General features: G+C 41.1%; 1 protein-coding gene across 4 annotated transcripts in view; it reads left to right on the top strand.

Moving 5' to 3' along the window:
* mdfi (MyoD family inhibitor) overlaps positions 1 to 6,533 on the top strand; it is a 30,089-nt gene extending 23,556 nt beyond the window's left edge. For all 4 annotated transcript variants that reach the window (XM_068315325.1, XM_068315327.1, XM_068315328.1 and 1 more), the window contains 2 exons: positions 1,610 to 1,975; positions 2,783 to 6,533. In XM_068315325.1, coding sequence (XP_068171426.1) covers positions 1,610 to 1,975; positions 2,783 to 3,036 — 620 coding nt within the window. In that variant the 3' untranslated portion in view covers positions 3,037 to 6,533. The remainder of the gene's footprint in view (positions 1 to 1,609; positions 1,976 to 2,782) is intronic.
* The last annotated feature ends 7,093 nt before the right edge of the window (positions 6,534 to 13,626 follow it).

The following is a 13,626-nucleotide window of genomic DNA, read 5'->3' as shown; positions in this document are numbered from 1 at the left end:
GAGAGAGAGAGACAGAGAGCGAGAGAGAAAGAGAGAGAGAGAGAGAGAGAGAGAGAGAGAGAGAGAGAATAAAGAGAGAAAGAGAGAAAAATGGATGAGCTGATGCACAGGAGGAACAAAGAGGCAGAGCTCAGGACAGCAACAATTGGCTTCTGACATTTTTTTAAAGTAAAAACTAAGACTTCTTCTCAGTAGCTTCACACACACACAGGCACACACACGCAGAGACACACACACATACACACACACACACACACACACACACAGTGACCCTGCTGCTTGCCAAACATCTGGAGCAAAGTTAGAAAACGCTGAATGAAAGAATCTTTAATAACACTACTGATTGTGCGACCAGGGCAGTCAGCCAATCAAAACGAGCCTGCATGGGTTATCTCAAGGGTTATCTTATCTATCGATGCTTTTATTACTTGTCGTGTTTCAGCGTTCAGGATCACACTTTGGCGTCGGTTAGAGAAACAGTGTCTGTGTGTGTGGCGGCATGTAAAAGAGAGGGACAGAGTTTCTGCTTTGATTTCCATTGTAATCTACCCTGCCCTGTTAATTCTCACCACACCTTGCAGCAACATATGCGTTCAGGTCAAGAAAATATTTAGAGCCTCAATAGGATGGTATTAAATACTACCATAATAATATGAAAACCAGACTTCCATTTTATTCTTCTTTTCAGGGTGTGTGTTTGGTTTGGCAGCAGAGGTGTACTTTTCAGCCTCCTTCCCTCTAACTGAGTAATTCTGTTTCTCTTGAAGGTAAAATATACCAAGTTGTATACTTAGCCAAAAATAACATTGTGCATGTGCTATGCTGTATCAAAACGGCATTCTTTTAAAAAATCCAGTATTGAGGGATGACTTTTCCAGGGACGAAATCTCCTCTCTTCATCTCTCGCTGTCTTTTCATTTATCTTGTTTTTTCCCCCCGCAGTTTCTTTGTAGTTGTGTAAAAGTCTAGACAAGTAAGATCGGGGGTCAGTTCAGTAAATGAGCCATTGCCTTTGGGGTGGCTTTTGTAATTGGACCCAGTTTTCCTGAGCCTCTCGCTCCATGGTGCTAACATCAGCAAAACTCTGCATACATAGGCTTTACAGAAACACCCCAAGAAACACACTACATACATATTTTAGTCCCATTAATGCATTTTGTTGAAATACTTTAAGGATAGGTTCATATTTCTACATCTGCATTGGCTGTAAAGTGAACGTTTATTCACATCTGTTTGCTGTTCATTGGTGATTGCCATAAAAATGTCTTAATGTTCCAACATCTCCACGACGGTCAACTGGCGTGATGACATCCCATCCTATTCTTGATTTGAGATAACAATTAATGACGCCACAGACTCAGATCAGGTCATTCAGGTGTCATATTTGACGAAACCACAAATGACGACAATATGATTCCAAATCTTGGGGGGGATTCCATGGACTATGAGTCACATTATGTGGATCCAACTATCGTGGGACTAGTGCTTTCAGCTTTTTAGCTCAATTTCCCATTCTGTCACTGGATAGAAAAGCAACTTAAATTTATTTACACTATGCATTGCCTGATTCTCATTATTGTAAATGAATGTGCTTTTTGTCCCTCTGCAGCTCAGCCTGCGGCCAGATCCACGCCTGTCCACCACACCCAACCATGTCGGACACAGCCTAGCAGCCAACTGCGCAATGGAGCCAAGCACCACACTCAAACACAGTCCCCTCACACACACTGTCCTCATCACACACCTCACACGCACACCCTCCAGTCCAACGGGGTGAAGAACGGTGGTCCTCACGAGCACCCGAAGCTGGGCTCCCTCCCGAGAGGCGGCTCGTCCACCTCCTCGTCCTCTTCAGCGGGACCCAAACACACTAAGAAATTGCAGTCCAATCCCTCCATCACTTCCCAAAGCAGCAAAAGAAGCAAGAGCAGCTCCAAGAGTAACAGCTCCCAGATCCCCACAGAGGCACAAGATGGTGAGCTTCAGAAATGAGTAGAGCTGCTGGGGCTGTAGGAGACGCTGAGGAGGGGGGTTCAGTATGAGTTGGATTCACGTCTGGCCAGAACAGAGGATTAGATATCTTCTTTACTCTGGCACATTTTTTTAGAGTTAAAAACTGCTGTTAAATGCATGTGGGGGGTTTTTGTAGGTTTTGTCCATAAATAAGGATGGATGGAATTCAGCAAAGATTGTGAGGAAAAGAAAGTCATATATTCACTCCTGGGGAGCAATCCTCTGTTGGCTGCTTTCAAAACATTGGTCAATCACCTCATGTCATTGTACTCAAGGTATTATGATAAAGATGCCCTCTCATTTTCTGTAATACTGAAAAATACACATTGTCATGTTTTCTGCATGACTAATCATGACTCATCATCTGATCATGAGAAACTCAAAGAGCGGAGCTGCTTAGTGGTCGAGCAGAGAAGTAAAGATAACAGGTTTACTGCCAGGGGCAATTTGGTAACATGAGATTTTGTTTTGTTTTGCACTTTTTTTTAAGTTACTTTAAAGGCCAATTGTCATAAATCATCAGTTTTCTAATTCCACCAGAGCTATGATAGCTCATGGCAGTTTTCAGTTTCTGGCCTAACGCTGAAGAAAAATATTTTCTTTGAAAACAATCACCCAATCCTGATTTTTACATTTGCTTTCTAAATTGACATGACTTGTAACACTGCCAAAGCCCATATGGATACAAACTGCTTAAAGAGTGTGAAAAAGATAAGAATCACTGCCGGTGAATGTTAAGACCCGTGCTGGTGTCTCTGTTTGTCTGCAGACTGCTGCGTTCACTGTATCCTGGCCTGCCTGTTTTGTGAGTTCCTCACTCTGTGTAACATCGTGCTGGACTGTGCCACCTGCGGCTCCTGTGCGGGGGAAGAGTCGTGTTTCTGCTGCTGTTGTGCTTCAGAGGAGTGCGGCGACTGCGACCTGCCTTGTGACATGGACTGTGGCATCATCGACGCATGCTGTGAGTCTGCAGACTGCCTGGAGATTTGTATGGAGTGCTGCAGCCTCTGCTTCTCCTCCTGAGGGTCCCAGCCACCACAATGCAGAGAAAAAGTATATGCCTACTGCACATTCCCACAAATCCAGGAAAAACTGCAAGCAGTGTCTTATCAGATCAGGGCTGAGAGTTGCTACACCCAGTCTTTTTAGCCTGGGTGCTGTGGTTTGCACTCTATTGGCTGCCCTAGTTGGTCCCACAGTATGTCCAATGTTCTTACGGGGTTTGCCAAGCAAAATATGCAGCCTAATGCTGGGAGCAGTCACTGGTGAAATCCTCCTTTATTCATCTATCAAATAACGGGACAGTAGTCTTGTCTTGGCTGTCAGCCCGTCGTTACACAGCTGGATGTATGGTACAGAGTGAATTCCAGCTGTGGTCCTTGAGGCTCTGCCAGGTTGTGCAGACCAGGCCTCTGGACAGGTCTGCACTGCCACAGGTCACAGAACAGGTTTAATACAATGTAGCCCCTTGTGCCATCTGAATGACTGGAGTTCTTCAAGCATGAAAAATGACCTCCAAAGGCAAATGAGAAAATTGCTCCATTTAACCAGATTTTAGTGTTTCTGTAGATAAGAGCAGCAGCGTAATGGAAAAATGGACACTCCGATCTCAGAAGAGAAGTAGTCTGTCCTCCTGTCCTTTGCAAGGTTAAAGTCTTCCAGTTTGATTGCATACAGTGTCTTTTGCACGCACATGTACACACACACACACACACACACACACACACACACACACACACACACACACACACACACACACACACACACACACACACACACACACACACACACACACACACCTAAAGTGGATGATGTTGAATCCACTGCTGTCTTTGTCCTTGTTGCAATGTGCAAGAGAGAGAAAACATTAATGTTGGCTTGTGGCAATATAACAGACAAATTTCTTTAATATGCATCTCACTTAAGGGACTTACTCAGAGACGAACCATGAGAGCACCATTCATCAGCTGGAAGATGACTCCCATTAAACGAGTGCTGTCAGTGACAGACATCACGGGGCGACTTGATAGCACTTGTCATGGACACTTTCTCTAGCATGTGAAGGGAGAGAGTCACAAAACAAAAGTCTCTCCTCATTTAATGTTGTGTTTACTCATACATTTTTGTTTTTGGTCTTATTTTGACCAAAGCTTTAGCTGTATTCAGATTATTCCTCCCTGTCCGAATGGTCAGAACTGGACTGGTAGTGCGTAGGAAGACATCATCTCTTATTTACAAAAAATAAAAAATAAATACATGTCGTTCTTCTTTATAATTCTTGCTATGTGAACAAATGGCCTTGGCATAGTTTAAGGCCTGGATTTTCAAGTACAAAATTGCCTTTACCAAATCTCTATTAATCCTTGTCTTGCAGATTTTAGTTTAGACATTTGCATTTCTCCTCCAATGTGAAAATCACATTTCCGTCTTATCGGGTTTTGCTGGCCTCTCTGTAAAGCAGACATTGTTTAACATCTAATTTAATTTCTTCAATGAAAATCTCACAGCACTATGTTCAGTTAAATCTTCATGCTCGTTGTGTGAAAGGTATGCTTTTCATAGCAAGCCCCTGCATTCATAAACCCACACCTTCACGAACCCAGTACCTCTGTCACCTAGATCTGTTATACCATAAAACCTGACTTGATACAAATATTTCTCCTGTCTGATCAAAAACTATTTGTGCAATCCTTTTTTTTTTTAACTTTGAAATAGCTTCCATCTTACTGGACATACAGTGAGTTTGTAGACCTTTGTTATGCTAACGTGGCTGTGGATTAAACCCTATTTTAAGGGCTGATATAACACTGTTGATTATGAATAAACGCTTAGGCTGTACATCAACCTGACAACACCAAAGCAGAAAATGCAAGTTTTTGAAAACAAATAATGCAACTTGATGTTGTTTTGGACATTTTTTTTATGTTCAGACAAAACCCTAGAGAGCCCTCGAAAACAATGCACACATAGACTATATGATGCTGAGTATAGCAGTGGTAACAGCGTCATTTATTTGGATTTACAAGATGTTCCAAAGTATAGATCCTGGTACTGGTGCTTTAACTGGGGACATGTAGAATAGGAGTGCTTTTTTTTTTTTTTTTTTTTTTAACAAATGATTGGTTAACAGCAGAGCCAATCATTACAAACAACAGTAATGGTTTTGTACCACTGGAAGTTGCTTATTGTGAGCCTAAAATGCCAAATAACTACAAAGTCAACAAATTCTGAATAACTGGTCTCAACTGTTGCCATGGATATGGCGTTTGTGCTTTGTTAAGCATAATGTTCACTTAATATCACTTTATGTTTCATAACGGTTTGAATAGAGGGTAGCTGGACTTGTTGTTTGGAAGACCTCACATCTACGAGACTGTCCGTTTTTTTCCACTATGTGGTACTGAGCAGAGCTGATGCTGCTCGGTGGAACCGACTGATGGGGAGTTCCAGGTTTGAACATCCCAGTAAGGTCATTCAGACCCTCATAGGTCACGTGTACTATTGACTACCCAGCACCAATCTGAGCTGTTACGGTTGGATGTCTTCAAAACCAAACAGAAGTTTAGCTCACATCTATGAAAGAATTTAGGATTGCCATGACTGGGGTGAGATCTTCACATCATGTTTTCCACTGGCTCGTCTTCATGCCAACCTAACACAGTAAGTTCATTGCTTTTTAACCAACCCAATGAATGTGTTGTTTCCTGTCATTTTTGACTCTGACTGTCCAGAACCTTGCTCCATCACACGAATTAATGTTCAAAACAGTCTGTTTCTCTCCGGGCTCAGCAATGGTCCAAGAACGCAAGCTGTGTGTGTGGTGTTTTGTTTTGTTTTTTGAAGAGGTAAAAAATTCTCATGTTAGGCTGTAAAGTGAAGAGTTCTACGTCTTTCAATACCACCAGCAGTTTGCTATACAACATAAATCATACGAAACAACATTTAATAATGGCTGGGTGTAAATGAAGTGAACACATTCAAGTTTAATTTAATGATGTCAAAATCTTTTATGACTTAGTAATAATACTATTTTAGTGCTTCACAATTTATGGAAAATGAGGGTACTCTTGAGGAAAAGATGAATAATTTATTTTTCTTGAGTCCCCAAATGAACACCAGTGTTGTCTATAAAAGTCTCTGAATTTAGAAATGATTTGGAGATGTGGATTTGAACATCTCATTATCTCTTTGTCAAATATTGTCATTGTCTATTTTGATGTTTTTCAATACTGGAAGAAAGTTTTTTTTGTATTTTTTTAACATACTCAATATTATTAGTAATTTTTGTTTGAATTTCCTTGACCACAGAAATGAAACTTTGACTTTCATTGTTGTTATTAGGAGAAGGAATTTTTTTATTTTATTTGAAGGGCTGGCCACATCAGCTTGTATTCCTTGCCCAGCTGGATTTTATTAGACTGTAATCAATACAATGTCATTTTGTTTACACTACCCCCATTTAATGTTAATTTCAATTGCTGTCCTGGAAGTCACATTAAAATCTCCTTGTTGAATACTGAATAAACAATGTGAACTCCATGTGTCAGTTTTTCTTAATTTTCATATAGTCTCCAAACCTGTTAGATTACGTCCTCATAATGTCCATTTACAGAATTTAGCAGGTAATCAATGTATTGTTGCTCTGAGCTGCATCATAATCCATCTTTAGTTCTCTAAATTTATTTTAACGAGGCAGCTGCTGAAAACAATTGCTCCAACCCCTGTGAAGGAGGGTCAAGCATGCATGCGTCACAGCTCTAGGCTCATAGAACGGAAATGTTCTTCGTATTATGTGCATGTGCTTAACTTTTATGTGCATGGGTTTTTCAAAGTAATTAAACTCCATGTAGCTTTCTCTTGATTTATTACCTCGGTAAACAGGTTCCTAATACTTTAATGGTCTTAGCTGCTGGTGTAAAGTTAACTTGGCCATATTTGGAGTAACATAAATCGTAATTTCTTTTGGCTACCTTTTGATTGATAAGTCAGTTCTCAGTCCTTCATCCAGTCAGGACAGGATGATGTTAATATGTGTCCTTCCCAGTGTCATTATTTCATCCAAATATTGTCACATATTCTCCCATAAACCTGGATGAAGATGGCTTTAATGTCAAACTGGAATTGTTACTATCATATTCCACAAACCTATGGCTGACCATCCACCGTAGGCGCCAAACAGTGTACAATATAATATACATGTGAAAAACACATGGAAAACAAGAGTTTACTGGCATGTGAAAATTTCAACATTTATGTAATAAATGAGATGAATAACATGTATGATTCTAATGAAAGATATTTGGATTGTGGTGGGTGTTTTAGATGAATTTGATCACATGCTACCTGGGGGTAGAGTTAAAGACAAAATGGATGAAACTGCTAATGAAAGGCTAGGACTGATGCTAGCTCTAAAAGTATGTATTTCCATACTTAACCTGGTTGGTTTGAATGTACAAATGCACTCTCACCGACAACTGTGTTGAAGAGATCACGACATTTGAAGGTTAAAAGTTATAGTTTTTCATTTTGGCACAGCAACCAAATACTCATCACATTAACATTCAGGATATGATGAGCAAAATTTTCATTCTCTCCCCAAACATTTTATAATGAACTCCCTGCATATAGTAACTTCACACAAGGTCACACATGATCTGTTTTATAAAAATAAAGGAAGCTGGTTCATCCATATCAAACGTTGTCGAGCCCTGAAAACATTCAGATTAGTTATGGCCAATAGAAGGTTAGCAGCCCTGTTTAGATTAACATCAACTCAACAATTTAGCATAAACTGAATATTTTAGAAGATGAATAAATAATAATATCGATAGTTATCTTAGGAAAAATAATTGGATGAGGATGCATGAAAATACTGAACAGAATGTCAAGCAGTATAAAATCGGGTTGTGTTTGTAAAGGCAGCCATTAGCATGTATGTCCAGCATGTGCAGTGTTTACAGCTGCTGGTGGTGGCATAGTGTTTTTCCCCTGCTGTGTTTCATTATTTCTCCATTAATATACTGTCAAACCTTCTTTTAACATTTGCAGAATTTCCCATAATCCTACCAGATTAGCCGTCTCTGAGCAAAGAGAAGGTGGGAGAAAATACAGGGAAAGCAGAGCAACAACTGGGCTCATGCAGAACGGCGCCCTTTAATGGGTTTTTTGAAAGGTTTGCCAAAGTCGTTCAGCAGGGCCGGTTCTTCAGGCCAATACAGCAGTGTGTGGAGAGTAAGGGACATTTAATCTTTCAAGTTTTTGCCTCTGTTCCTTTAAGCTTTGCTCTTTCTTCATTCACTTTCATCCGTGCTTTTGAATGCAGCAGTTAAACACAACTCTGTCATCAGCGTAGAAATCTCACACAAGAATCTGTGTGCCATACTGTGTGTTTCATGTACAGTACAGCACAGATTCTTGTCGATAACAGTTTTAGAACTTGACCCAGAAGCAAGTGGCTGTAAAATCAGCTACTGTGTGTATGTGTGCGCGCTTGTGTGTGTGTGTGTGTGTGTTTGTGTGTGTGTGAGAGAGAGTATGTGTATCTATCTCTTCCTTAGTGCGCACATGACGGGGGTGATAGGAATGACTCAGGGTCAGACAGAGACGCAATTCAAGCTCCTCAGTGGTAGACACAGGACATCTCTGAACATCTGCAACTGTTTTGCAGGAAGCCACGCTGTGGTCGACCCTCATTTCCTTTTCCATGTACGCACACATGCACAAATACACATGCACAATATTCACAAATCAAAAATGTTGCACTCCACCCCCCCAGAAATTTTGCATGCACAAAGCGGGCGTAGGAGACAAGTGGCTATTGAATATTAACCATGAAATTACAAAGGCTGCATTCTAATGGAGGTGATGAGGTCAGAAGCTGGGATGGAAATCATAAATTAATACCGCTGACATGACAAGCTGCTCGCCCTTGGCTACCACCAAACACAGCTCGCTCCTCCATCACTGGAGTCAGAAAAACACCTAGAGGAGAAAATATTTGATTTATTATTAATTGTGGGTCAAAGGAATGCCACAACAGGCATAGAACTCATAGAATATGCCCGGTACTTACTTTTGTGACTATTGTATGAGACAAACACCATGTGACCTTCATGTATGGCTACATTTATTGGGGTTATTGTTAAAGAGTTTGTAAGGGACCTCTATTAGAATATCTGCTATTTAGCATCCTTTGCAATCCATCTGTCCCTTTCATATGTTCTTTGCAAGCATATTTTGTGATGATGCTGAATGAAAAATGCAAGTCTCACAAAGGAAAGGACACTATATTCTATTACACTCAAATATGTTCATGACTTGTTTTGTAACCCAGTGATTCTAAAGGAGACTTTCATAAAAACTAAATTTTTCTCATGAAAACCTACATCTGAAATTGTCACTGTTAGCTAGTTTTTGACTAACAGTTTTTCAGCAGGATCTAGCCCAGAAAAATTTGATACTTAGAAGAGAATTAAATAAAGTCAAAGTTAAATAAAGTTTGTAGCATCATTATCTGTCACTGCTCATTAAAACTGTAGCAAGATACAATGGAAAAATCTCCTGTCGTTAGATCTGAAAAAAGTGATATCAAATCATTTTCCTAAAAGAAGTTCTAGATTGTACTTCTTCTGTAAAGAAATGTCAGCTCTTGTAGATGAGAAAATCACAATCACAATTGTCTCATCTACAGTCTCATATCTACCTTGAGGTGTCACGGGTCTGTTGGAGCCTATTACAGTTGGCTCCAGGGTTAAGAGGCAGGGTGATTCCCCAGATGTTGCCAGTCCATCGTGAAGCCACATGTAAGACAAACAACCACTCACAAACACATACATACAGGCAATATGTTGGGATCAATTCCCCTAAGCCGCATGTTTTTAGAGATGGGAGGAAGCCAGAAAACCTGGAGAGAACCCATGCAAAGAACATACGTATCTCGGCACAGAAAGAAATCGAACCAGAAACCTTCCTGCTGTGAAGCAATAGCACTACTTACTGTGCCGCCATGCTGCCCAGCTCAGTACCACGGCAGTGAAATGCACTGAGCTCTTTAACTGTAGGCTTAGGACAATCCTTTTTCTTCTTTCCTCATAATTCCATTTGCATATGTCAACAATAGTTCTCCAAACATCTGAATAGAAAATAATGTGTCTGCATTCACTGAGGCAGGACAGATGAATAATTTGAAGGTGCCAGAAAATACTTTGATAAACAACCTGAAGTTTATAATACCCCTAATTATTGATATCATATACTCCAACTTTTGGACTGAAGTTATGACGGCTTTCAGATATTTTCGGCGCCCCCTTTTTCTGAAACTTTCCAAAAGCTGCATTAAAAAGTGAGTTACAGTCATTAAAAGTCTATATCAACCTCCACAGCAACAAATCAACTTCATTAAATGCGTATAACCATTCTTCATAACATGGCAGACATTGTTCATGAGTTGCTGAATACATTTTGTACTCCATAACCAAGCACAGCAGTGTTTGACAACAAGTTGAACTGCACCAAAATCATGGCACACAGACAAACTTGGATCAGCAACAAAAATTTGTGTGTGCTGTATCAAGTTACTGCCGCTGCAGGACTACTGATGGAACCACAGCCCAGGCTTTGAAGGAATACACAGTCGCACACATGCGCACTCACACAAACACATATGCACACGGAGCTGGCAGGGCTAAGACATTTGTTTCTCCTTCAGTCTCACGGAAGCAGCAGAAGCAGCAGAGCAGTGGGCCTTAGCAGTAAGAGTGGGTGGAACACAGCCTTGGCAGAATATAGATGACCGTTTGCACGTGTGAGCCTTAAAAACAATCCCAGACCACCTGATATACGTTTTGACGTCAGTTAGTGTGAGAGAGACGAGGCGAGGAAATGCATTCTGCAGCAGCTAAAGCTATGATAGAACTGCTTTATAAAGGGGGAGGGACGTATGACTCCATATACTGTAGAACAAAGACACAATAGATCTGATTCCTGGACTTATCTCAGAGTGACGATCAACAATCTACACTCAGTGCTGGTACAAAGCTGCTTCTTTGCTGGATCCTCTCTGAACAATGACCATACATCTTCATTTATAAGATAATGACAGATTAATATAATGAGCTAGATCCTTCTACCGCAACAGTCCATTCAATAACAAATTACTGATGAATCACATAAAAGATCTCCCTCTGTAGCATGAAGATATTTGGTCTAATGGCTATGCATGCCTGCATAGGCTTACGGGTCAATCTGGTGCACTGATCTGGTGTCGCTTGGGTCGACTTAAGGTTTATTTCCTCTCACATCAGCGTCTCAGTCAAACCATTAAAACAGATACAGTTTGACCGTGGCGAGTGATCGTTCTCTGCAGCCATTTGTATACAAATATTATCACTGCTGACTTTTAGGAAAACCGAGCCATTTTCAGTGAAAGAGCCTCCAGAGTGCAGCGCAGGGACAATGTAAATAACAGGACTTTGGAGGAAGATCTGGGATAATAATCCATTCCCACTCCACTGGCCACAACCACTCATGCAGATTTCAACCACACTTTAGTCTTGCCTCAGCTTGAAGGCAAGTTTAAAGCGAGTGCAGAAATCAGTTAGGGATCATTAAATGTCTTTATCCATCGCAGCTGCTTGTGAATTCAGCATAAAGGGAGAGGAAAGCAAACAATAAAAAGGTAGAAATTGAAAATGGAAAAACACAACTCTGACATGAATACATAATGAGTGCCATGTTAGCAAACACACATGCAATCAGCTCCATCACAGTGTTGGCACTCTCCCTCTCAGAGCAGAGTCCCTGTGTCAGACAGGGGAGGTGCATACAGAGCAGACACTGCCACTTAAGAGTTGGCTTTCATCTGTGTGGGTGGGAGATGCCAGATACCCAGAGCTGGCACTGCAACAATAAAGCCCTGCCTAAATGCTGGCTCTCCATTCACCAGCAGTGTTCTTTCAGTCATGTATTTTTGGCCCGGTGACTCACCATTGGCCTTGTGAAAACAGTTCTACCAACGTAATAATTTATTTTAATAATGCATAATTAATCAGCGCTAATTTTCTGAGCTTGTTTTCACATTCAACCAAGTGGCGCAGTGATAGCCCACAGCCAAATGTTAGAGTGACATATTGCAGCGTGCGGACGCCATTGGAGGAATGTCATGAGGCTTTGGAGGGAATGAAATGTGGCAAAAAGTGGTGTTATGCAAACCTGAGAGGAAGCTGAGAAGGACTCATTTAAAGCATAAAAAAAAGAGAAAGAAAGAAAATGAGTCATGAGTGCATTGCCTGTTTTCAGCAAATAAGTACATCCATCAGGGAGTACCATGATAACTCCCTATTTTGATTTTGTTCCAGAGCTCCAGTTGGTTCGTCTCAGGCTGGGTCAGCACTCACAGGTTTGTGAGTTTGCAACCACAGAAAGTCTTGGCAATTTCAAACAATGATCATTTGTCTTAAGTTTCCTGTTCAGATGAGTCAAATAGTTATTTTTACAATAAAACAAAGAGGTTGTGTTTCATTAAATGTATATACTTTGTATATAGATATGTGTTAACTGCGCTTTTAATTTGTTGTTAACAACGTGAAAGAATTATCATGAGATAAAATTGCCTTTGATAAACCAGTCAGTATGATATTTGACAGATGAACACATGTGTCAATACGTATGATTATCACAGACGGTGTGAGAAGATGAAATGGAATGTCTGGCAGGAGGAATGTAGCAACAGGAAGGGATTGAAAGCTGAGGTGATAAGAGTGAGAAGAGAGGAGGATAGAGAAGGAAGGAGAGGCATGGCATCCCACTGGTTTAAGGGCATGATTATGCAACGTCTGGCCTTCAGCCGCACGCCTTTGGCTGCTCATAACCTCTGCAATGTGGCTCTGAGGGGCATGGGGGGAGGAGACAGAGAGACTCACCCCCTCACACATCCATGCTGTCCCATCCCTGATCCCACACCTCCTCATCAGCCCAAACTCAGCTCTATCCATTCCTGCTTAAGCTTGCAAATGTACCGTCAAGCCATGAAAAACAGTTCAAATGCCACCGATTTTTTTTAAACAATAATGAAAAATGTGAATCTATGCAGAATATATTTACTGCCTTTTTCTTTTCGTGCAAACACGAGCTCAGAAAATACAGAGCTGAAAAGTTAACAGTTGGTAGAAGACGAGCCAAGGGACAGTTTTGTCCAGACTGATGTTGACATGCAGCTAAATTGGTGTGTGTGTGTGTGTGTGTGTGTGTGTGTGTGTGTGTGTGTGTGTGTGTGTGTGTGTGTGTGTGTGTGTGTGTGTGTGTGTGTGTGTGTGTGTGTGTGTGAGAGAGAGAGAGAGAGAGAGAGAGAGAGAGAGAGAGAGAGAGAGAGAGAGAGAGAGAGAGAGAGAGAGAGAGAGAGAGAGAGAAAGAGAAAGAGCGAGTTTGCTAAATGTCAGACAGGCAGTTGGCAGGCCTCACAAAAACAGGCTCCTGTTTTCGAGTCAAGCTGACTCATGCCGCCTTAAGCAAGCAGGGAGCACAGACCAGAGCCTTGTCCTGACACACACACACACACACACACACACACACACACACACACACACACACACACACACACACACGCACAGAATGAAA

Source organism: Antennarius striatus, chromosome 5, assembly GCF_040054535.1.
Source record: "Antennarius striatus isolate MH-2024 chromosome 5, ASM4005453v1, whole genome shotgun sequence".
Classification (NCBI taxonomy): domain Eukaryota; kingdom Metazoa; phylum Chordata; class Actinopteri; order Lophiiformes; family Antennariidae; genus Antennarius; species Antennarius striatus.
Note: the sequence above shows the minus strand (reverse complement) of the source record. Positions and strands in the feature narration are given on the sequence as shown.